This window comes from Antechinus flavipes, chromosome 2, assembly GCF_016432865.1.
Source record: "Antechinus flavipes isolate AdamAnt ecotype Samford, QLD, Australia chromosome 2, AdamAnt_v2, whole genome shotgun sequence".
NCBI lineage: Eukaryota > Metazoa > Chordata > Mammalia > Dasyuromorphia > Dasyuridae > Antechinus > Antechinus flavipes.
Window position 1 is genome coordinate 51505942 of NC_067399.1, and position 25047 is coordinate 51530988.

Genomic DNA, 25047 nt, shown 5'->3' on the forward strand with positions numbered 1-25047 from the left:
TTATGGTAAGAGAACAACTTTGTAAATAAAAGGCAAAGATATCTAGAAGCAAACAGGCACTTTCTCTTGGGGGGGAAATGATCTTTTAAAGGAAGATTCATTCACTCCACTGAGCAAAGTAGTGTAAGACTCCCTTAAATCTTTTAATCCAATGCAATAAAAGTCTGTGTATAACTTAAAAATCCTGCCTTACAAATTTTAAAATACAGAGTATGACCTTTAAAGGATAAATTTTATTACTTCAATAAGCAATAAATATCCTAGTTCAACCATAAAAACAAAGATCCTGAAAAAATTATCAGGAAAAGAACTAGGAAACTAATTCATAAAGTATCATAAACATAGACTAGGAAGTAAGATTCAAAGGTAGTAAGACTGATAAGGAGAAGATATCCCACAAGATCCTAAATATAAACTAATCCATATAATCAAAGTTGACTTGTATATATAATGAACTTAGTGGACAATGGCTTGCCAAACTGACAATAATGAAAAATAATCCGATAAAAGAAAATATCAGAAGTGAGACTACTCTGAGCACTTTGTTTCCTATGGTATGAACGCTCCCCAGGTTTGAACTGTTCTACAAATGATTATGTACAAGTCTAGCTGGCTAAAATGGCTCTTATAATTAAAGATGTAGTCGAGGCATACTATTTGAAGGGTAGATGCCTAGAACATATGACTTTTTTTTTTTTTTTGCTTATATCCCAGTATATATTCTGACAGAACTAGGTAGTACCAGTGTTAAGGATAACAGTTCGAAATCTTGGAAAGTTAATGATTACAGATCCCTAAGGAAAAAGTTCTAAAATAATCAAAATTACTTATAAAATATTATATCACATATCAGATGAAGCTAGTCAGTGAGACAAATGATCAGAACAAAAAACGAATATCAGTGTTTCAATTTTTGCTTTTGAGATTTGCTTAGTTAACAGATATTTTAGTACCCTGGGGACCTAAAATTTTTAAGTATAACACCCGAATTAACCAAAATACATGTTATCACTAAAACCAAGAATAAAAATTCCTCTCATCTCAGCTCAAGTCCCTGATAGCTACATAACCATACCCAATTGTATTAAAGGAAATGAAAAACCAGATGCCATTCTGAGAGGCAATTTAAAAGTTTCCTTCATTTTTTTACTTCTGAGTTATTATCTTAGCCTAAACATTTAAACAGGAAGTTTGTGTTTCATAATCAGGATTTGCCTTAATCATTAGAGTATTTCAGTCCAGCTAAATACTAATAACAAAAGGAAAAGGAAAAAAGACAGGAATTAAAAAAGATAGGATGCTCTTTGCTGTGCCTGTGATTGGTCTTAAAATTTTAAACTTTATGCTATGATAGGAGGAAAGGCAAAAAGAAGTTTGGTTTGTCTCCATGATCACAATCATGCCCAGAGAGAGTATTTTAAATTGTAGACAGACTAGTTAATCTAGGTTGTCTATAATTCTTTAGAGTCAACATTTTCACGTCATTAAGAATTTCCCTTCTATTCTGTGGTTAAAACTATCTGGAATCCAGATGAATTGGCTGCTTCAATAGCAGCAATGTGCAGCCCAGAAAGTATTTGTGTGTAGTCTTCTCACTTAGTTGCATTATAGGAAATTCTGGATATATTCCAAGCACCTTTACCAACACCATAAGCAATGGAAAAAGTTCTTATGAACTGATGAAAAACTATTGGATTTTCTACTGACAGAGATAGCCAAACAGTATCTTTATTCTCAAGAACGGATTACTTTAATTAGCAAATACATAAATAACTAGCAATTAAGTTATCATTCAGGAATTCATCTCTGTAGAATATCCTGCCAGCTGCTGCTATCCAATGCTAACTCCTTTTAAATAATTCCAAAAAACTTCAAAAATGCTCTTAAATCTAGATATCAAACTGAAATTGTACCAATTTTAGTGGCAAATCATATTTTTTTTGAGCAATGGACAATTATACTCTCAAAAACACCTTGAGGACAGGCAATGATTTATTTATCTTTGTTCTATATTCCATTATCTTGTAGATGTATCATCCATGACAGGCACTTAATATATCCACAAAAGAAATGAATACAATACTAGACTCCACTACTTGCTTTGTTCTTTTTTTTTATATTTAGATAGTACAGAGGATTATTTTTATACATTTAAAGGGTTTTATTATAGGAATACTGCTGAATTGTCTATTTTGCCATTATTCTTATTTTTAGGGAAAATGTAATTGACATTTTTTTTTATGAATTAGCCAATGAAATACTTGATGCTTAACTAAATGAAAGAATAAATTTGTGCCAAACACTATGCTAAGGTCTCAGGATATAACTAAAAAAAATAAGACAGTGTGGCTCAAAGAGCTTACACTTCAATAAGGGAAGACAACAAACAGAAAAGACTCCAGCCGCAGGGCAGATGGAAAGGCCTGCAAGAATTAAGGATGCTGGGGCAAGGCAAAGCATAGTGCTGAGGGAATTTTAGCATAAAGAGTCAAGACAGATCGTAAGGTATAGATAGTGGTTCTCCACCTCACTGGAGGGCTTGTAGTTGGTGACCCTAAACTCATCCAAGTGATATGAACAGCTATGCCACTCTTCCTTTTGGTTAGGTGAGCCCTGACTAGAGCTTCCTTTCCTGGGAAAGAAAAGTAAAGGGGAAAAGAAACTTAAGATGATGAAGATGAAAGGAAGAAATGACATAGCATTATATAGTAAGATCAACTGATGTGAGGAAATCTAGGAATCCTAAGGTTGAAAAACACGACTTTAGATATTTTGGGTGAAAGTCAAAAGAGGGAAAAGGAGAAGTGATTTTGCCATAGGAGAAAAATACAGATCATCTAGACAGAAAAGGTAAAGAGATGAGAAGAAGTTTGGGAAACAGAGTCATAACATAATATAGAAAAGAAGATTTTAATTAGCCAGAAATCTGTTCAAGTTCTCTCTTGTAAAAGGCAGAGTAACTAATGACATCTTGATTTACCTTTCTGATGATTTCACCCTCTAAAATTTAGAGGAATCAACAAAATTGTACTCTGGATCTGAATCTCACTAACAAGGAGAAAATGATTTCTGGGATAGAAATGATGGAAAACTTAGGGGGAAATGTCCATTCCATTCCAGAGTTTATGATAAAGGAGAAGAAATTTGGGCATAGTCCAACATGAATCCAAGATTTTAGGAAGGCAGATTTCAAATGGTCCAGAGGAAAGGTAGGATCCTTTGGTCTCACGCTTAGGAGAAGTAAGCCCAGGAACAATGAGAGATACTTAAGAATAAAATTCCAATGTCATTTAGAAAAACAATTCCATTGAGGCGAGGAAAAAAGGATTTGTTGAAATTAGTATAAATTCACATAGAACTAATCAACCAACCGATATTTAAAATAAGAAATGGAAACAAGGTCAGGTAACAGAAGATGGCTTGATCCTGTAAAAATAATTCCAAGAATGTAAAATTTCAAGAGTGAGTTGTTTCAGTCCCTCCTTCTCCTCCTTATTAGGGAAAGGTGGAGGATCAAAGGAGAGGAGTTTTTCTTAGGAAATAACTGAAGAAACCTTTACACTACATTCACAAAACATACTGATAACCAAGTAAGAGATCAGAAGGTAGTATACTTATTTTACTTGATGACTTCATGTCACCTGGCCCAGATGAATTACATCCTTGGGTCTTGAAGGAACTGAGATATATGATCATTGTGCCACTCTCAGTGATCATGGAAAACAGAACAACCATAAAACTGGTGAAGAGAAAATGCTGTTCCCAATTTTCAATAAAGGAAAGAGAATAGAGTAAGAGTATACAAACTGTTGTCGAGTAACTTTGACTTTAATTTCTGGAAAAATTACTCAGGTCATGCCAGACTAATATAATTTCTTTTCTTTTTCTTCTTCTTCTTTTTTTTTTTTTGACAGGATAACTAAACTAGTAGGTGAGGTGAAAACTGACTTTAAAATATAACTCAGGTCAAGCCAGACTAATGTAATTTCTTTTCTTTCTTTCTTTCTTTCTTTTTTTTTTTTGACAGGATAACTAAACTAGTAGGTGAGGTGAAAACTGAAGATACAATTTACCTTGACTTCAGCAAAATTTGTATTAATGTTATCTCATACAATTGTTCTGGAGAATATGGAGAGGTATGGATTAACAATAATATAATCAAATAGATACTAAGATGGATGACTGGAGCCAAAGAGTGGTTGTTAATTGCTCAATATTAATATATATATTAACATCAATATAACATAACAATATAATATAACATAGCAGAAGATCTCTAGCACATCTCCTAAGAAGCTGTGCTTTGTCTTACGCTGTTTAACATTTCGATGTATTGACTAATGACATAAATAAAAAATGGTATATCAAATTTATGAATGACAATATTAGTTGGGATAGCTAACATACTGGATAAAAGACTCAATATCTAAAAGGATCTTGACAGGCTAGAGCCGGTGGGCTAAATCTAATAAGATAAAATTCAATAGGGACATATGTGAAGTCCTTATGCTTGGGTAAATAAAAAAAAATCAACTTCACAGGTTTAAGATGAAGAAGACATAGATGGATAACAGTTGTTTTGAAAAGGATCTAGAGGTTTTAGTGAACTCAACATGCACTGGCTATAGCATATAGTAGTGAGATATAGTAGCATTGGCTAAGATCACATCTGAAGTATTTTGTTTAAATCTATCAGTCAATCAACAGCCCACAAACATTTACTTGTATTTTACCATGTGCTTAGAATTGTGTTAATAATAAAAGCAAAAAGATAGTCCCTGACCTCAAGAAGCTCATATTCTAACAGAGTATCATTGATAGCATGCCAAAAAAAAAAAAAAAAAAAAAAAAGTACATATAAGATTTACACAATGCAAATGGGAGGTGATAGCAGAAGGAAGTCACTAGTGCCAGTTCTGGCACATTTTGGGGCAATGTGGTTTGAGAAAGGCATTGTTAAGTTAGAAAAGCATCCAGAGGGGGATCATGATGGTGAGAGGCTTTGAACCCTGAGACATGAGAATCAACAAGAGCCAGCCATGTTTAACCTACAGAAAAACTCAAGGAGCACATCATAACTATTTTCAGGTTTCTGATGGGTTGTCAGGGTTGCCATATTGGAAGAAAAGATTAGATTTATTTTTTGGCCCAGAGGGTAAGAACTGTAAAGAGGAAAAATTAAACTTGAAGTTAGAAAAGACTTTGTAACAATTAAAAAAAAAACACCCAAGAAGGAATAGGCTGCCTGTACTTTCTATATCTCCAAGCTCATTTCCAATTATTCTAACAAGTTAAATTTAATTTGTTTGCTGTCCAATTGCACCAAGCCCCAATCCTAATTATTTATTTCTTCTTCAGTTCTTTGTTCTTTTCACCTGGAATACTCTCTCTTTCACACCAATCTCTGACCCTCACTGTTTCAAAACCTGGATCTAAAATCACATTTTCTAAACACATTTATTTATATACTACCTTATTTCCTATAACTATTATATACTTAATCTGATAACATATTCTTTGTCTAGGGAGGCCAAGTCATTTGTCCAAGGCTATATAAATAGTGTCACAAATGATAGTTGCACCAAGATTCTCTCACCTTAGAAGTAGAACTTGTGTTTTTTTTCTCTCTCTCTTTCTGTGTGTGTGTGTGTGTGTGTGTGTGTGTGTGTGTGTGTGTGTGTGTCTATTTATCTCATAAGCAATGTGCCAATGATCTAAAAAGAGAATGCAAACAGATTGTGCAAGAACTTAAATTCTTCTAGACAGAAGAATTTACATTTTTATCTGGGTAAGCTTGCCCTTTAAAGTGACCAATTTTGCATTTGTATGGAATTGGATTTGAATGATTTGAGTCTAGAGGCAAAAAGACCAATTAAGGGAGTATACAACAGTCTAAGCAAGAGGTGATATGGGACTGAACTAGGACAGTGATTTTATAGGCAGAGAAAAGATGAGAAAAAAACTGATCAGACTTAGATAACAATGTGAGAGGGATCGCGGTGAGGGAGAATTAAGATTAAAGGATAAAAATATTAAGGATGACTGTGATGTTGTAATTCTATGTAGTAATGCACTCAACAAAGAAGGGAAACAAGAAATGGGGAACATGGGGGGAGAAAACTAATTGGTTTCTGTTCTAAATATTTTGAGCTTAAGATGTTTATGGACATTTAAGTGGTGATGCAGGAATGGGACTCACAAAACTTGAGGACTAGATTTGTCGATCTGGAAGTCATCTGCCTTGAGATGAACTGATTCCAGCTAATCAGAGAAATCAGAGAAAAGAGTCCAGGGTAGAACTCTAAGGAACACCCATAACAAAGAGGGTGGAATTTTAATGATTATCCAGTAAAACAAATTGAGAAAGACTGAGAAACCAGGAGAAATAGTCAAGAAAACCAGGAGCTTACAAAGTGGCAAGAATTTAGGAGCAGAGAACATCTAGGAGAGGGAATGGTCAACAGGATTGACTTGAAGAAAGAAGTAAAACCCAAACCGGCATTCTCCACATATGTCTTCTACAAAAATCTTGGAAACACACCACATCTGATCAGGAAATCAAGGGAAAAAAAACAAAAACAGTTGGTCATTTTCTAGCTCAGGTCAGCAGATTGGGGCAGAGATATATGCAGACACACCTCTAGCTGCTGAAATTCTAGCAGCCATGGACTGGAAAGCAGCAGAGACTATCCATAGCACAAGGGCAGGAAAAGGTCCCAAGGGGTCCCTGAACCAATGCATATGGAAGCTTACTAAAATGTTACGCACTATCCAATTCCAGGTCATAGATGCAGGGTAGTCTGTGGAGGAGACCTGTTCTGAGTAACAGAACCAGAACAGACTGAGAAGACCTGGGTCTAGATATTGTGGTTAGGCACAATCCTGGGCTCAACTGTGTATGAAATAAAGAATAAATTCAGAAGCAGTGCGTATCTGGTCTCAGGTGTTTGGGTCTCAAGGATAGGCTGAATCCTGCAGTAGAATAACCAAGCTAGGCATCCCAGATCCAAGAGGAGCCTACAGCTTTTTCACTTAGAAACTGCAGAACTTCTTGGTGAGTATTAGTCCAGCAGTAGTTTATTGGAAAATTCCAACCAGGGACAAGCTGACAGACATCTTGATCAGACTCAAACCTGGGTCTTCTCATTTAACACAGTTTTTATGTGTTCCCCACATAATGGGGAATAAGTGGACCTGATTTTGCTATACAATATTTCTTGCATTGCATTAAAAACAAAGATATCAGGGGAAGTTTAATTTTAAGCAATCTGTCCTCACTTGGATCATTAAAGAAAAGTGAGTGTAATCAGATGAAATGGAGTGAGAGGGTGGGGGCATTCCATTTATTGCATAGTTCTTAGTGCATTTATAGTATCTAAGGAGTCATATATAATTCTTTTTTACTCTTGACTTGGTATGTTTATGTAATAAATTTAAAAACACCCCAAGAAACAAACACCATGTGACTTCAATTAGAACTACAATTATCTAGTTAGCCTCAGGCTCATTTACTATTCAAGGAGTCCAGGCACAACAAAATTCAAGATCCATTCAATTCCATAAATAAAACATAAGGTAATAAATGGAATAGAATGGAAGCTTTGAAAAAGTTGCAGATAACTGAATATAGCAAAGTTAAAAAAAAAATCATGAAAAGCTTCTTTCCAAAGAATCTAAAGAAAAAGACTGTCAGGATTTGGAAAATAAAAGAGAAATTCAAAAGTGAAATATGACATTTTTGCAGAAAACATGGTAATATCATTAGACTTGGTAACAGGATTCAGTCATTATCTCTATTTTATAGGTGGATTAAAATTCAGGTACAAACACAAGCCTTCCTGACTTTAAATACAGCACTCTACAACTCTTGAAAGTGTGATTGCAGACTATGTCCAAAAGGCCAAAAACCTGTGCATATTTTTTGATTCAGCAGTGTCTCTCCTGAGTCTGTATCCCAAAGAGATCTTAAATATTTGGAAAAATATTTGTAGCAGTCTTTTTTGTAGTGGCAAAGAACTGGAAACTGAGTGGATGCCCATCAGTTAAAAAATAGTTGAATAAGTTATGATACATTATGTTGGAATCTTTACAAACTGCTAACTAATTAGAGTTGATCTAATCTTACAAGAAGATGTTTTGGGCCAGAACCTGAAACAAGGTACTAAGTAGAACTAATTAGTACAATGCTTGTGTTCACACCTTTACTCATTGGAGTTCACAAGTATGGGAGTTTCACAAAGTAAACTTTGTAACTTTATGAGTTCACACCTCCCTTGAAGCTCTTTGGGCCAGAGAGCACTATGGGAGAAAACCCACAATCCCTCTCTAAATAGAGCTTCAATGGGCCAGTCAAAGAAGTTTTTCAGAGTGAAGAAGCTACAAGTCGAGATTTCAGCTGAATTACGCCAGAAGCCCTCTCTCCGAGGCAAGGCAAGAGAGAATATATTCCACTTGGCTGGCTGGTTGCAGAAGAGAGTTCAGCTGCATTGGAGAGGAGCACTCTGGTGCAGACAGAGCACTTTGGGAGATTTCATCGGAATGACATGAAGAGTGGAGCTGGCTGGAGGCTGAAGAAAGCAGAGGCAGAGGCTGAAGGACAAAACCTTTGGATTTGGCGACATTCGGAGGGAGCTCTTGGAACCAAGCAGAGAGATAGACCTCTAAGTTAACCGGGCTATATTGGAGATAATAAAAGATCTGAACTTTTATCACCTGGCTGTGTTTTGAGAAAAAAAAGCTCACCACATTTTGGCGCCCAAACAGGGACCTGACAAAATCCTGATTCCAGGGAAGGCACCCAGAGAAAACTTTTATAATATTTTAAAGAAGAACAAGAACCCAACATTTGAACTCCAACAACATTAATGTAATGGAATATTATTGTTCTATAAGAAATAATCAGTAGGCTGATTTCAGAAAAGCCTGGAAAGATATGAACTGATACTGAATAAAGTGAGCAGAGCCAAGAAAACAATGTATAGGGGTAACAAGATCATGTGATGATCAGCTGTGATGAACTTGGCTCTTCTCAGCAATGCAGTGATCCAAGACAATTCCAAAAGATTGGGGATAGAAAATGCCATCTTCATTCAGAGAGAAAACTATAGAGACTGAATGTGGATTGAAACATATTACTTTCACCTTTTCATCTGTTTGCTTTTTCTTTCTCATGGTTTTTTTTCCCTTTTGGTATTGCTTACAATAAAACCCTACTCTTTAACAAGGGAGCAAAAAATAAAATCAACACATCGCACAAAGTTTTTGTACTCTGTTAAAGATCTGAAATATGGAATAATTTTTGTAGTATTAGATCAGAAGGTCCTGTTCTAAGTTAAGAATGGCACAGATATGGGGATGGGAAAAAGGTCATACAATATATAGAGAAAAGAAAAACACAGATCAAGTTAAAGAGTGAACCATTAATTCCAGCTAGATGACAGTTTTAAATGTAAAATAATAAACTATTAAAATAACATGGGAGAAAATTGAATAACATGTTATATCCACAGGAGAGATGACTGTTTTTTGATTGAGAAGTAAAGGGAATTAATTGGGCCTTGAGCTATGTTTAAAATTTCTGTAAAATACAAACAGACCTCCTTCCTTCCCAAAAATGTTGGAAATAGGACAGAAATCTGAAACCAAAAAGATTATAGCAAAAATGGCAGATTAAAAACTCCTCACCCTAAAATACATGTTGTGGGTTTTTTTTTTTTTTTTTTGTTGTTGTTGTTGTTGTTATTATTATTGTTTTTTAGTCATTCTATTATGTCTGACTCTTCAGGATCCCATTTGGGTTTTCTTGGCAAAGATACTAGAATGGTTTGTCATTTCCTTCTCCAGCTCACTTCAAAGATGAGGAAACTGAGATAAATGGGATTAAAAGCCTTTTATCCAGGATCACACATCTAATTGAGTGTCTGAGGTCAGATTAAACTGACTCTTATCTACTGAGCCACTCAGATGCCTGCCCCAAGATATATGAGGAACTGTTAAAATTGTGGCAACTTTCAATCTACAATGAATAAAAACTCCAAAGGATAAAAGTATAATTTTTAGTGGCTCAGAATGTTTGATCTTGACTAGATAAAACAGAATTAGTGTCACATTTCATGACATACCCACATTTCGTTGATTTCTTTGGTTTGGTTTTTAAGAATGAATATTATAACAGTATCAATTGCTCTGAAGTTCAAAACAAAATGAGGCTGAAAATGAAAAACACCACAGAAGAATTGAAACTGTTAATGCACGAAAGCCTAGTTAAACCTTTGAAATCAGGTAAAGACCTTCAGAGGAACTTGGCAGATGGAATGTTTGTTATTGATTTCTCTGTGGTCTAGTACAGGCCTCCCCTGAAGCTGAAGAAACAAACAAGAATAATTTAAAAACAAATAGTTAATTGTTCCTATGAAGAAAAACCTCATTATATATAAAACAAAAAACTCAAGATTGAGAAAAGTTTTTTTACTGATGAAACTCATCTTTTCACTCAAGATTATGTCAAAACAACTGTCAGAAAAGATTCAGGTGAGTAGTTAAAATTGAAGAATTTTCATTCCACTATTGAAAATCTACTCCAAAACAAAACATGTTTTGGGGACTTTTTTTACTTCCAGTGGGCCTGGAAATCTTGTCCTTACTAAGGGAATATTAAATTATGACACATATTTATCCAAGAAATAGAGAAAAAGATAACTTGGCTGTCTATGAACTTGGAAAAATGAAATGTTTGTTGTAGAAGATATGTTTAATTTATTTCATCTGTATTAATTTAGACATCAATATGTATATTATATGCTAAATAGGCTAATTTGGTCTTAACACCAAGTACACAAATGGAGGGGAATAAGGTGTAATAAAGCTGAAAAGTAGAGCCAGTTATGAAGAACACTGAATATTTAGATTTAAAGATTTAGATTTAGATTTAATACCAGAGGTAATAGGAACCCAGCAGAGATTACTGTGACATGATGACAGTTTCTATGCTTCAAGAAAAACACTCTGGTATGGAAAATGGCTTAGAGTAGGGAAAGGCTTGAGGCAGGGAAACCTTAGGACAATGTTGCAATAGAACAGGATACAGATGATATGGACTTGAACTAGGATAAGAGCTATATCAATGAAGAGAAGGGTATAGATATAATAGATGCTAGGAACAGCAAGATTTAGCTATTTGATATGTGAAGTGAGTAGATAGTAGCATTATATCAAGGTTACATGGACCTCTGTGTCTAAACCTTTTGCCAAATAACAATATCATAAATTATAATTAATACAAAGAAATTAACTTAAGTATCACAAAATGAAAGACAGAATAAGAAGATGGGATCAAGTATTCTGACTGAAACTTAAAGAGATTGAAAAGTTGTAACTTTATGTGTTGTCAAAAATTTTAAATACAAATGATTGTACTGATGTTCAAATATTGTTTTAAAAAAAAATTAAAGAGCAACCTGTAAGTAAATATTGGGCAAAATGAAAAAGTAAGAAATTCTCAAAGTAGAAGTACAAACAATATCAATTTAGCAGCTAACATGCTAGAGCACGGCCATCAGGGGAGTGAAAAAGAACTAGTAAAATTGTGTAGAAGGAAAAAAATGAGAATTGTCCTAAAATAAATATTCCAAGAGGGGCACTTAAATGGAGCAGGTAAGTGATGCAATGGATAGAAAACTGGGTCAGGAATCAGGAAGACTCATCTTCTTGAGTTCAAATTTGGCCTCAGACACTTAATGCATGGTTCTGGGCAAATCACTTAACCCTGTTTGCCTCAGTTTCCTCATCTGTACAATGAACTGGAGAAGGAAATGGCAAATGCTTCAGTCTCTTTGCCAAGGAAACCCTAAATGGGGTCACAAGGAATCAGACACGACTGAAATGAATTAATAACAAAAAACATCCTAAGGAAGGAAGTTATATCAAAAACTAGGAAAAAAAATGAGGGTCAGATATTTTAGAATAAAGCTTTTTTGAGTCATGGACCTTTTCTTTGGCAGTCTGTCAAAACTTCTGAACCTCTTCATAGAATTATCTGGATGAAGAGATTTTTAAATACATAAACTAAAATATAGAAACCAATTAGAATAAAATAGTTATCTATCTATCTATCTATCTATCTATCTATCTATCTATCTATCTATCTATCTATCTATCTAAAAACTCCAATGAGTTCATGAATCCCACCTAAGAAGCTTTGGTTTAGAGGAACACACTGACTTCTTCCTCTCTTAAATTTTACTGATATTTTTGATTTTTTTTCCCTTTAAGGATATGATTCATTGATTTATCAGATTGCTAATAATTCAAAAAGAGATAAGAAAAATTTCACTACCAATCTTGTGATCAATTTTTCCAAGCTAAATTTACGCTGATCCTTGGACAAGGTTCATTATCAGGTTCATACTTTCTTAACCTGCCCTTAACTTGAGAATTAATTCCAATGCTAATAAAGTTAATGTGTGGAGTTAATATTTCAAAAGCAGAGGAATATACAATGTGTTCATATTCTGTGTATGTTTTCCTCACTACATTTCAGGAAGCTTACCTTCTTGGGATTATGAGGCCTAAGTTTTGTGATTTAAAAGGTTCCTACTGATTTAGAGTTTGCATGAAAGACTTAAAAATAAGTAGACTAAGCGAAGATTATTAATAAGTACTTAATTGTGATTCTGAAATTAAAATTTCCAGTAAATATTCTAACATGTTGCCATAATATATCATTAATCTTTTTAATGTCTGGAAACAAATTAGAGCTAAATTCAGGATGGTATTAGCAAATGCTACGATTTTTGGATACTCTTGAAATGCTACAATTTGGATAAAGCAGTGTAACAGATGCTAACTGATATCTGACAAAATTCTTACACTTATTTCAATTTTAACATACATTTGATGGCTATAATTCTCTCCTTTGTAGAAGAGAATGTGAAGAAAATCTCTAATCATAGTCAATCAAAATTCCAAAATGTCTGAAAAATTTGAGACATTTAACTTATCCTAGAAGGGTGATTATAAAGACATAATTGTTACAGAAATGGGATACCCTAATTAAAGTTATTGCTCTAATAGAGACTCAAAATTTCAATCTTTTTTCTCTGGTCTTTTGTACAATGAAATGTTCATAATAAAATATTTCATGATTAAAAAAGATAATTTATTGTCACAAACCTGGATGGTCAAAGGAAATGGCAGTATACCTTTGGAAATTTTGGTCTAGTTGAAGCTTTAGGCCTTTGAGAATAAAGGGTTCAGCTAAATTAGAGTAATAGGTTCTAAGATTAAAAAGCTGCTTAGCACCAATGAGATAGGTATGTGGAACAATCTTATCAATAATCAAAGTTAAGAGAATGGTATGGATAATTACATGAGGATCGGATCCAGCTTTATAGGATTTAGGTCAGAAGCAACATTAATGATCAAACAGTTCTACCTCATCATTTTATAATAAACAAGTTTCACAAAGTTTAAGCAACCTTAATCGGTCCCACAGCACTAATTTGTGGCAGAGCCAGGATGAGAATTTCCAGTCCACGGCATTTCTATTAAGTTTGCATTCTTAATTCTGCAACTTTTGATTCATAAAAAACCCCACAGAAGTCTAATTCAGGAAGGTATGGACACAAAACTGAAAGTAGCTGATCTGAGTCTACTAGCACATTCTATAATTAAGCCATCTGCCTCTCTATCATGCTAATTTCATTAGGACATAATAATGTTAAAATTCATGCCCTTGGTAAGTTCAAAAACAAAGTTGATTCTCTCCATTTTTTACTTAGTTCTATTTCCATTCTACTTCTAATCAAAAGTGATAAATAATTCTTAGTAAAATAATTTTAAATATGAATATCAAGGAACACGTGCTCCAGAAGTTTAAAAAACAAAAATCTTTGTGACTTAAAAAGTCAAATTGAAAATGCCACATGTTTAAGGGAAGGGATACATTTAAAAAAAAGAAAAGAAAAGAAAGAAAGCTTTGAATAAACTAGAAACAGAAACTCCTGGGCCTTTTGAGTTATTTTTTCTTAAGACATGCAAAAGTCAAATTTGATCCAGTTTCAAAGTTATCAAAAATTAATGAAGTGGAAATTTTTTAGTATTTATGAAAATGTTAACAAAAAACTCCTAGAAGGTGATTTTAAAAAATTACAAAAGGTTTTGTCATCTTAGTGTTCTTTTAGTAGCAAGCTCTCCTAAAACATTCTTGACGTGATTTAATTTAGATGCTTATTGTGAAAAGGGAGGTATACAAATACTGGTAAACCTAAAAGTCATAGATTGTGAAAAACACTAACTGATTTTAAGACATCTTCTGTCATAATGTTCAAATGCACAGTGATGACAGAAAACACCTTGAGCATCTATAGAATTCATGTACAATTCAAGAACATTTATTAGACTTTTGCTTGGAACTGAAAAGCAGATTTAGCCATACATCAAATTTACTTTTCTGTCTCTGAGCCCAAAACATTGGCATCATGCCATCTAAAGTAAATTCAGACAAAATACTAGTTGGTGGTCTGCCAACTCACAATGAATTAGTTGAGTTAATTTTTATATCTAGAAGGTGATGAGGAAATTTTGAATAGACAGAGCAAAGGTCACAATCACATGGGGCAAGATTCCTATCTATATCTTACCTGACTACCAGAACCTCTAATTGGCTGTCTCAATAGCTGGCAAGAGAGCCAGTGAATTAAAGGGATTGATCGCACTTTGGCAGAAAAATACTGAAAGAAGATTAAAACAGGATAGACAAGGTTAAGTCATAAATACATGAAAAACTAGAGGTTTACCAATGGGAGTCTATTTTTCAAAGACTCCCTAGCATCAATCAACTCCTGAAAGAAAACCCTAAATGAAAATGTGGAGGAACATTATAGACAAAATCCAGAATGTCAACACCAAAGGGAAAAAAACCCTTAACTTGCCAGAAGAAAAGAGTTCTAAGTCCTAAGGAACTACAGTCAGACTCACACAAGATTTAGTACCTACCATGACAAAGGAACTAGGAATAACAGAAAATAAAGGCAAAGCCTTATAACCCAGAATAACTTACCCAGGAAACAAAATGGAATACTACAGGGAGAAAATGAACCTTTAATGAAAAAGGATTTCTAAGCATTCCTGATAAAAGTTTAGAGTTGAGAAGAAACTTTGAACTACAAACACGAGAGGAAAAAGATTATAAGTTACCCATAAAGATGAAGTATTTGCCTTCTAAAGGGGAGAGAAATGATAAAAGCATCCCAAGAGCTGCAATGCCATCTGGAATCATAGAGGGAGTTCAACATGATAGCTGATCTGGGATTATTTAGTGTTATATTGTGATGATCTTGCAAAACAGGAAAGCGGAGGCAAGAGGAGGGAAGCATACAACAAGGAAGAAAGAAGAGGAACAGGAAGGAAGAACTTATTTTCTCACATAATTAAGGGGCACAAATAGAAGTCATACAAAGAAGATAAGGGTAGGACAGATGCAGAGTGCAATGAGCAGAACGAGAATAGTTTATAATATAATAACATTATAAAAATGTACATTTTAAAAAACTAAGAACTCTAATCAACCATGATGCAGAATGCTGCCTCCCTCCTGAGAGATGATGGACTAGATATACAGAGTAAGACATGCATTTTTTAGACACAGACAATTTGGGGATATGTTCTATTTGAGTGTGTATTTGTTGCAGGGGGTTTTGATTTCCCTCCAAGAGGTAAGGATGGGGACATGGAGGGATAACAAAGTGAGATGAGTAAATGATTATTAATGGAAAAAATTAATTAAAAAAAGAATAGTTGAATAGTACTATCTTTAAATCATGACAAGCAGTATTTATTATTTTACCACTATCTAATTTCACTAACCCCCATTCACTAACCTGTAAAGAAATGGGATGGTCCTCTCTGAGTTAGCAAAGTTCTGGAAATTGATTTTGGAGAAAGATAAATTGTTTTAGACTCAGTGAGTTTGAGACATCTGTAAAATATCTAGTTTGAAAAGTCCAAAAGGATCTGGATATAAGGGATTGGAGAAGAACTATGACTGGGTGTTTAGATTTATGAGTCACTCACTAGCATAGAATTTAGGAGATCATGAAATAAGAGAGTAGAGAAAGGAAAGAGAAGGGGGCCCAAGAAGGCATCATGACATACTCTGAATAAGGGGGCACAATATGGATGGTCATCCAGTCAAGCCAACTGAGAAAGAACAGTCAGGAAGAACTAAGGGAGTAGTCACAAAAGAGACAGTATCCAGGAATAGGAGATAGTCAATAGCATTTAAAGCTTTGGAGAGGTTAAGAAAGATGACAATTGAGAAAAAGTCGTCAGATTTAGCAGTTGAGACATGGTTGGTAACTTTGGAGAGAGCAGCTTCAGCTGTATTAAGATTGAAAACCAGAGTGCAAGAATTTGAAAAAGCACTGAGAGGAGTAGTAGTAGAGTCAGAGAGTAAAGGCAGATTTTTCCTAGAAATTTGGTTGAAAAGGGGAGGGAAAGATATTTGGCACAACTCAGAGAGAACCATTCCATTTCTTTACAGGTTAGTGAATAGGGGGGAAAATAGATAGTGGTAAGCAATAATAATACTTCTAGTCATGATTTAAAGATAGTACTATATCCCATCTTTGCACCGGTTAGTTATCATGACTGGAAGGCATTCTTTCCTCATTTTTGCCTCCAATGATCTTTAGTTTTCATCAAGATTCAGCTCAACAATAACCTGTCACCATAGACCTTTTTAAAAAAATTCTCATAATAGTTCCTCATATCTTTCCCCAACAAAAATTACTTTATATTTGTTTTGTATATACTTATAAGTGTATATGTCATAATGTCATAATTTAATTTCTTTAGGGACACAGTTTCACCTCAGTCTTTGTATTCCAATACCTCTCTCCAATAGTACTTAGCATATACTAGGTGCTTAGTAAATGGTAATTGATTTAAAAAAAAAAAGTTTCCAATAGCTAAGTAAAAGTCACTACAAATTTTTCTATAAAGTGGATCTGATTTAAAGTGCCCTAAGTCAGGAAAAGTAAATTTTTGATATACATCAGAAATTTTAAAAGAAAATATAAATTTTACAACCAAATTTAACTAATTCTTTTCTCAAAAACTTTTAAGACATTGTGCTCAGAGTTTATCATCTTTTTTCTCCTGTTATCTATCTTTGTACCTGTCTATTTCTCCTATTCCTTCCCTAGTTCTATTCCATACCTCAAGGACTATATTTACCTTAGTGAAGAATTTAGTTAGACCTTAAGAAGTTAGACCTCAATTTTGCATAGCTAAGCCTGAGAGATTATAGGGTACATTTAAGCCCATTATTCCTCATTTCTATCACACACAGAGAACTTCTATTTTTGCAGTCCTTTGTTCTTTTAACAATTTTGTGAGGCAGGAAGTATATTTTTCTTATTTTTGCAGAAAAGGAAATTTGGCTGCAGAAGAACTCTGACCATGACCTCACCATTTTGGTTACTGTTTAGTCATTTCAGCAGTCTGACTCTTTGTGATCCCATTTAGGGTTTTCTTGGCAAAGATACTGGAATGGTTTTGCAATTTCCTTCTCCATTCTTTGTAATTCGAGACCCAGAGACTTATCTGCCACACCACCTAGCGGCAAGTTGTTGTTGTTGTTTGTTCTTCCTTCTCCATGAGGACCAAGACACCAGGGGGGTAAAGACATGACATGCAAGTGAATTGGATTGAAGTGAGGGAGAGCTGTGCAAAGTTACCTGACTCACTTTCCCCTCCAGAGCCATCTGGTTTCAACAGTCAGAGATCAAGAAGGTTGCAGATGGCTCTAGATGCAAGGGAACATCTTGGCCTTTTTAAAACTAAGATCTTCAACAGGTGTCCATTTGACTGAAGCCACACCCATTCAGTGATTAAGACTAGGACCACAAGTATCTTAAGCTGCATGTGTGAACTCAAGTCTTCCTCCAAATCTAGCACTCTGATAATCATTTAGAATTTACATGAGGACTTTCCAAACAGTTCCTCATGAACTAATTTTTAAGTCTTCAAAGTTTTGTCATGAGACACAAATGACAATAACAGTTTTAGAAAGGAGAAGGGAAAAAAAGAGAAAAAGAAAGGAGAAGAGAGAACAGCTGACTTGGAGAGGAATCTGAAAAAGCTTCAAGACTGACAAATTTCAATATTAAGGAAATCTATCGTCTGGACTAAGTCCTCAGACATCAGCCCAATCACGTCCTATTATGACATTATTTATAACTTCTCCCACAGGAAGTTACATGAATACTGACTTCAATACTATGTAATTATAAAATATTATATAATTATACCTTTGACTTTTAGCATATCATACAAGTATCTTTATGTAAGATTTTTAGAGTTTAAAGTATTGTAAACTATGCAAAAACCACACTAATGTACTTATTTTAAAAAATCCATTATTTGATAACACATACAGTCTGTTTTCCTACTCAAGTAAATACTATTCAAGTAAGCAATTAAAGCATCATAGGATGGAAGGTTTGTTATAAGTCCTAGTGGACTGGTTGAGAAAATAATCATCAGATTATACCGATCATCATATGTGAAGACACTACTATATCAATTTACAAAACTTAAAGGGGTCTAGAAAAAACAACCTCCTAGATCTCCTGGCTATAAGTATTTTAGTGTTGACAAAAACGAAATAACCAGATTCTCTTAAGTTAAAAACTTTCTAATCTAAAAAACAAAACTGTAAAGGTAATGTCTTTTAATTTCCTTCAGCACCAAAAGAATAAAACAATATTTTGTCCCAGGGAACACAGAACAGAAATGAGTAATTGTCTTAACTGGAACACCAAGTCTACTGGAGGAGATGGCAAATACTCCCAAATCTCACCTGCTCCTACACCCAACATACTTGGGAAATATCCTACCTTGGTGGTTGAGGGGATCTAGGTTTTGGTTTTTCTTTTTCTTTTTCTCGCTCTTTTTCTCTGTCCCGGTCTCTGTGCTGCCTGTCTTTTTCATCTCGCTTGGCTCGTTCTCGTTCCCACTCCTCTTTCCTTCGTTGGCGTTCTTTGTCCCGTTCTCTTTCTCTCTCTCGCTCTCTCTCCCTTTGCCGCCGTTCCCTTTCTCGGTCTCTCTCACGTTCCCGTTCCCGTTCTCTCTGTCTATTTTCTCTCTCTCGTTCCCTTTCCCTCTCCTGAGTTAAAAAATACATACAACACAAAACTATTTAAACACATTTACTTATTTGATTATAAAAGAAACAAAGTTTATAGTTTTGAATAATGACTAATTTCAAAGTTTCACTTGAGAAAATAGGAAACAATGAAGTTGTTACTGGGTACAATGTTAAGGAATGGATCACACACAAAACTAGATTTGCTAAAATAAAGTTTGATTATTAAATTCAGTTCAACAAATACTATCCAGCCCTCTGGTATAGCAACAAAGACCTATTTTGAGATTCTCTTCTATTCTTATTCTGAAATGTTCAAGTCTATCATAGTACAAAAACTAAGTGCTCCTTCATTTTCAACCCCTAATTACTGTATAAAGGAGAGGAACTGGCTTTACATTGTCTTGTGGTGATATGCTGTGCAAGAGCATGGACTGCCTTACCATGGCCATTCACCTTTTCACAAAGGAGAGGAAGCTCTGTGGCTAGTGTTCTAAGGGACTCTTTCTGATTCCTACAACATGGACTTTGTCCCCCTTGCAGAAAAGCAACCAACCCCTAGATTATATAGCTTTAAAATATTAAGAAATGCAGCTTTAAGTACCCAACTTACCCCAAGAAAAAGTGCTCAGAATTCAGATCTATGAACTGACTATAATTAAATGAGAATGAATGATAATCAACATACCAATAATATTTAGTGCTTTGTGGTAACCACAAATTTAGTAAAGGTCTGAATGAAATTTAATTATAAGTAGAAATTTTAATCATTCATTTTAGCTATGATAACCTGGACGGTCTGTCAACAAAATTCAAATAAATTAAAAAAAAAAAAAACCCACAGCATTTAAAAAAAAAAAAAAAAGCAAGTAATTTAGATATGTATATTTGACTCAGACTTACTCGATAATTATGATATGGTTCAGTTTCTGTATATTGCACTCTGAAGTTCTCATATTGTCCACCACGCCAAAATCGTTCTATTTCATAATCATAATAAGGATCTGAATATGGTTCAAGTCTGAAGAAAGAAAAAAAAAGATTGAAAGTAAATTTTACTTGGAGAATGGAAAAAAAAATCTGCATATAACATTATGAATAAACAAGTATTCAGAACTTACTGCCTAATTGTGCTTTATACTAGAGGAGATCTAAATCAAATTATGAATTCTAATCACAAAATGCCTACATCTAACTGGAGAGACAAACAATATATGTATAAAGCAATCAGATGATAAGAAAGTCTATAATGTATTACTCAGTATATAGTATGGATGATAAACACCAGAGCTAGAAAATAGAATCAACATGACTGGAGTAATCAAGGAAGGCTTCCACAAATGGAATCTGAGATGACATAAATTGAGCAGAATCTTCTTAGTACAATATTTTATTTATTTGTTTTTAAAATTTCCAATTCCAATTTTTCTCCCTTCCTCCAAGCCCTCACTCATGATTTGAGAAGGCAAGAAAAATGATAACCATTATACATATGAAGGCATACAAACTTTCTACTTAATTTTAAACTCATTTTATTTTTATTTTTATTTTTATTTAATAATTACTTTATATTGACAGAATCCATGTCAGGGTAATTTTTTTACAACATTATCCCTTGCACTCATTTCTGTTCCAATTTTTCCTCTCCCTCCCTCCACCCCCTCCCCTAGATGGCAAGCAGTCCTATATACGTTGGATATGTTGCAGTATATCCTAGATACAATATATGTTTGCAGAACCAAACAGTTCTCTTGTTGCACAGGGAGAATTGGATTCAGAAGGTATAAATAACCCGGGAAGAAAAACAAAAATGCAGATAGTTCACATTTGTTTCCCAGTGTTCTTTCTTTGGGTGTAGCTGCTTCTTAAACTCATTTTTAAAAAAATTTTCAGTCAATTGACTTAAAGGATGTCTGATCCAGTAATCTCTTTTTCCCTTTTTATAATTTGAGGAAAGGAGATGGGGAGAAGAAAGAGAAGAATCTATCTCCAATTGTCCTTTAGTGTTTTTATTTGTGGCTTTATTATCTTCTCATTTTAGATGACTCAAAAATCTATATTCTATTCTGATATCCTTCCAGAACTTTAGTTCTTTATATCACACATTATAGCATCTTTATTGACTTGGTAACCTAGTCCTGAATACTTAAAAAAAACTTTTGACTCTCCCCTTCTTCCTCATCTTTCTCCTAACACTGCCATCTAATTTACTTCTGTCAATACTGATAATTTTACCTCTTCCATATCTTCCAAATGCAATCCTCTTTTTTTTCCTCCCAAAGCAACCACTGTAATATAAAACCTTATCCAAGAATATAATAGTCTCCTAACTGGATCTTTGGCATCAAGCATTTTTAATCCTCTACCTTGTCCTTTTAATCTTCCTAATGCTCAGACCACAGGCTTTTATTATGTCACTTATCTGCTAAAAACAACCACAATCACTAAACTTTAGTGGTTTTCCATGTGTGTATAGAATAACCCTTGTTCTGACATTTCAAGATCTGATAAAAGCTAGTGCCAACCTAATTTTTCAGAACTCTTTCATTCTATTTCAGCATCCACTGGTAATAAGTCTATGGGAAGGGGATAAGTTTCTTCCTTCTTCAAGACCCAATTAAGAAGACCCTTCTAATTGAAGGATACACTGCAAGACTCAAGTGTTTCATTCAAGTCCTCTATCTTTAGAGTCGATGTTCTTTTCACTTGCCATTGTGCTTCCCATGGTCCGGCACACTGTAACATGCCCTTGACTCCTGTGCCTCCAAATCCTGTATTTGGAGTGACCAAATAAATGTCTCCTCCCCAACCCACTCACAAAAAAAAAAAAAAAAAGATAGAGCACAGGACGTGGAGTCGAGAAGAACTGAATTTAAATCTAGCCTCACATCCTGCCTAGCCCTGGTCAAGTCATTTTACCTCTGACAAAGTGGATCCACTGGATCCACTAGGGAAGATCTGCCAAGAAAAGGCCAAATGGGGACAACAAGGGCTGGACAAGGCTGTCACAACTGAGCAACAACCAGAGAGAAGTTTTCCTGATGCCAGGACCAGCCTTCTAGCCACTGTGCCACCCAAAATGCCCTTATTAATATGCCTATTAGCAACCTTTGTGTTATCTATGTTTATTTTAATATGTGCCTATTAACACTTTTATGTTATATATTATGTGTTAATTTTAATATGTGCCTATTAACAATCTTTGTGTTATATATTAATTTTAATGTGTGCCTATTAAAAAATGGATATAAAAAATAAAATAAAATATTTAATCAAGACAAAAAAATAATAAAGAATTTCTTAAAATATGAAAAAAAAAAAAGAAAAAAAGACCCTTCTATACACTGGGAGATGAATATAAACTGCTTGCATTCTTGTTTTTCTTCCCGGATTATTTATACCTTCTGAATTCAATTCTCCCTGTGCAACAAGAAAACTGTTCGGTTCTGCACACGTATATTGTATCCAGGATATACTGTAACCTATTCAACATGTAAAGGATTGCTTGCCATCTGGGGGAGGGAGTGAGGGGAAAAATTGGAACAGAAATGAATGCAAGGGATAATGTTGTAAAAAATTACCCTGGCATGAGTTCTAGCAATAAAAAGTTATTAAAAAAATAAAAAAAAGAAGTCCTTCTATGAAAGCTTCCCTCGCCTATACTTAGCTGCAAGAAATATCTCCCTCAAGTTTTTCCACAGCACAGAATATCAAGTCCATTCTTCTGATCACATTCTGTCTCCCATTAGTTATTTGTATATGCATCTTCTGATACATTGTCAACTCTTTTAAAAGCAAGAATAATTTTAGATACTTTATCTGAGAAGCAAATAGTACAATACTTAGAATACACCTAGTACTCAAATATTTGATGAAAAGAATCAAATACTGGTGATGAAGCTCAAACATCTAGGAGAAATGAAGGGAAAGATATCAAAGTTTTTCTAAACAAGAAGTAATGCTTGAGTCACATATGCCCTCAAGCACTAGTAAGCAAGAACAGAGGAAATATGACAAGAGGAGATGCAAGAAAAAAGAACAAGTATGGTTTTACAACAACCCAAATGATTCATTCCCTGGCAATAATCTGCTCCCTGTTCAAGACTTAGAAAAACCCAACTAAGTATCGGGAAATCTTTTTACTGGCAATTTCTACTACCCATACAAGCAAATGGAAATGACATCAGGTACCCAATTTAGAGCTGAACTCTTGAACTGAAACCTCAGGGCCTCTAGGTGTTTGTTTACAAATTGGAAATGAATCAATCTAAAACTCCCAGATGGTGTAATTCCTTACAATTTTTTCTCATTTATTTCTCTATAGTAGCAATAGGCAAAGTTAGTAATTAGAAAATAGTCACCCAGCTTAAGTTGAGTGGAACCATAATATATCAGGTAGTAAAATTTTTCTAAAAATTATAAGCTAAAAATTTCTTAGGTAGAGATAACCTACTAAGTCATCTCTGATTAATTTTTTGAAGCTTCCCTCACCAAGTTATCTAAAAGATAAAAAGTCTTCTAAATTTAGATAGAAAGTTTTGCTTTCACTTTCAGGTCCTGTTTAAAACAACAATTATCTCCTCCCCCTAAAACCTCTGATCAATTTTCACCCATTCCAGCAAATATGTTTTTTGTTTATTTATTTATAACAATTTTGCTTGTCTTTTTGCTTTGATGCCTCTACCAATTTTTTCTATACGGTTTTATTTGCGTCAATGGTGCCCTGTTTTTAAATATTATGTGCCTACTGTGCTATTTCTAATTTGTTTCAAAAATCACCCCCTACTATGCTTACAGAGAGTTCTTTATTTAAGAGAGGGTTAGCCCTATGTATATATGTTAAGTTTCTCACTTTAAGATAAAGTTAAACTAAACTTCATTGTGTTCAATTGTGTAACAAGTATAATAGCTATAAATTAGGATTATGACCTTATAGAAAAGAAATTCCTTTACCTAAAATAATTCTCATAGGAATAAACTGTGTTTAATTTCTGTAAAAATTTAATGAAAGAAAAAATCACTTTCCTTTGATGAAGTTGTCTCAGAATGTTATTTTCCATGCAGTTATGAAACAGGCAGTGCTAAAAATTCTCACTCACCTTAATTATTGGAATATATTCCTGAAGGAAGCTGTTCTACTCTTTCATTCCAATCCATCTTTCATAACACTAGCTACAATCAACTTTTTAAGATCAGATCTGGTCAGGTCACTACTTGGCTAATATTTTCAGCTGTTCCTGATTGCCTCTAATCAGGTAAAATTAAAGCACCTCCCCCTGGCATTCAAGGCAACCTTTCTTTCGAGCTCATCTATTACTACTCTCCATATACTTTGCTCTTGCCAAAATGAAATAACTTCTGCTCTGCCAAACAAGCCCTAAGTTGAATGCCTTTGCTCATGCAATACTTAAAATATTCTACAACTTACTGATTCATTTTTTAAAAACCCAAGTAAAATTCCAACTCCTCTATGGAATTGTTCCAGAACATATTCTAATCCAGTAGAAACCCAACAACTTCCTTTTTAGAACTCACATAGCACTTTACTTTGAACCTCTCATTTTTTATCTAACATTTTTATTAAATTTTATCTATAATTTTGCCTTATATTGCATAGACTGCAATCTACACAAAGGCAGGTTACATACCTTTACTTAAAGATACAGTCTATAAAAGCTTAAGCGCTTAATTCAATTAAAAACCATTTATTAGCATTTACTATGCATAAGGTATTATACCAGGGATAAAACACAAAGGGAAAGTTTCTACCTTCAGGGAGCTTACTGTCTAGTGGGAGAAGCAACAGGAAATACCACATTTACTCAGATAAATATAACCATCTGAATAGGGAAAGAACACTAATAAGTAGAAAATCATTAAAGACTCCCCAAAGGAGGTAG

The 25047-nt window shown here is 34.2% G+C and overlaps 1 protein-coding gene across 3 annotated transcripts in view; it reads right to left on the reverse strand.

Moving 5' to 3' along the window:
- ZC3H18 (zinc finger CCCH-type containing 18) overlaps window positions 1–25047 on the reverse strand; it is an 83759-nt gene that overhangs the window by 30850 nt on the left and 27862 nt on the right. For all 3 annotated transcript variants that reach the window (XM_051974799.1, XM_051974801.1, XM_051974800.1), the window contains exons 7-8: window positions 20051–20168; window positions 18900–19168 (exon numbers count right to left, since the gene is read on the reverse strand). In XM_051974799.1, coding sequence (XP_051830759.1) covers window positions 18900–19168; window positions 20051–20168 — 387 coding nt within the window. The remainder of the gene's footprint in view (window positions 1–18899; window positions 19169–20050; window positions 20169–25047) is intronic.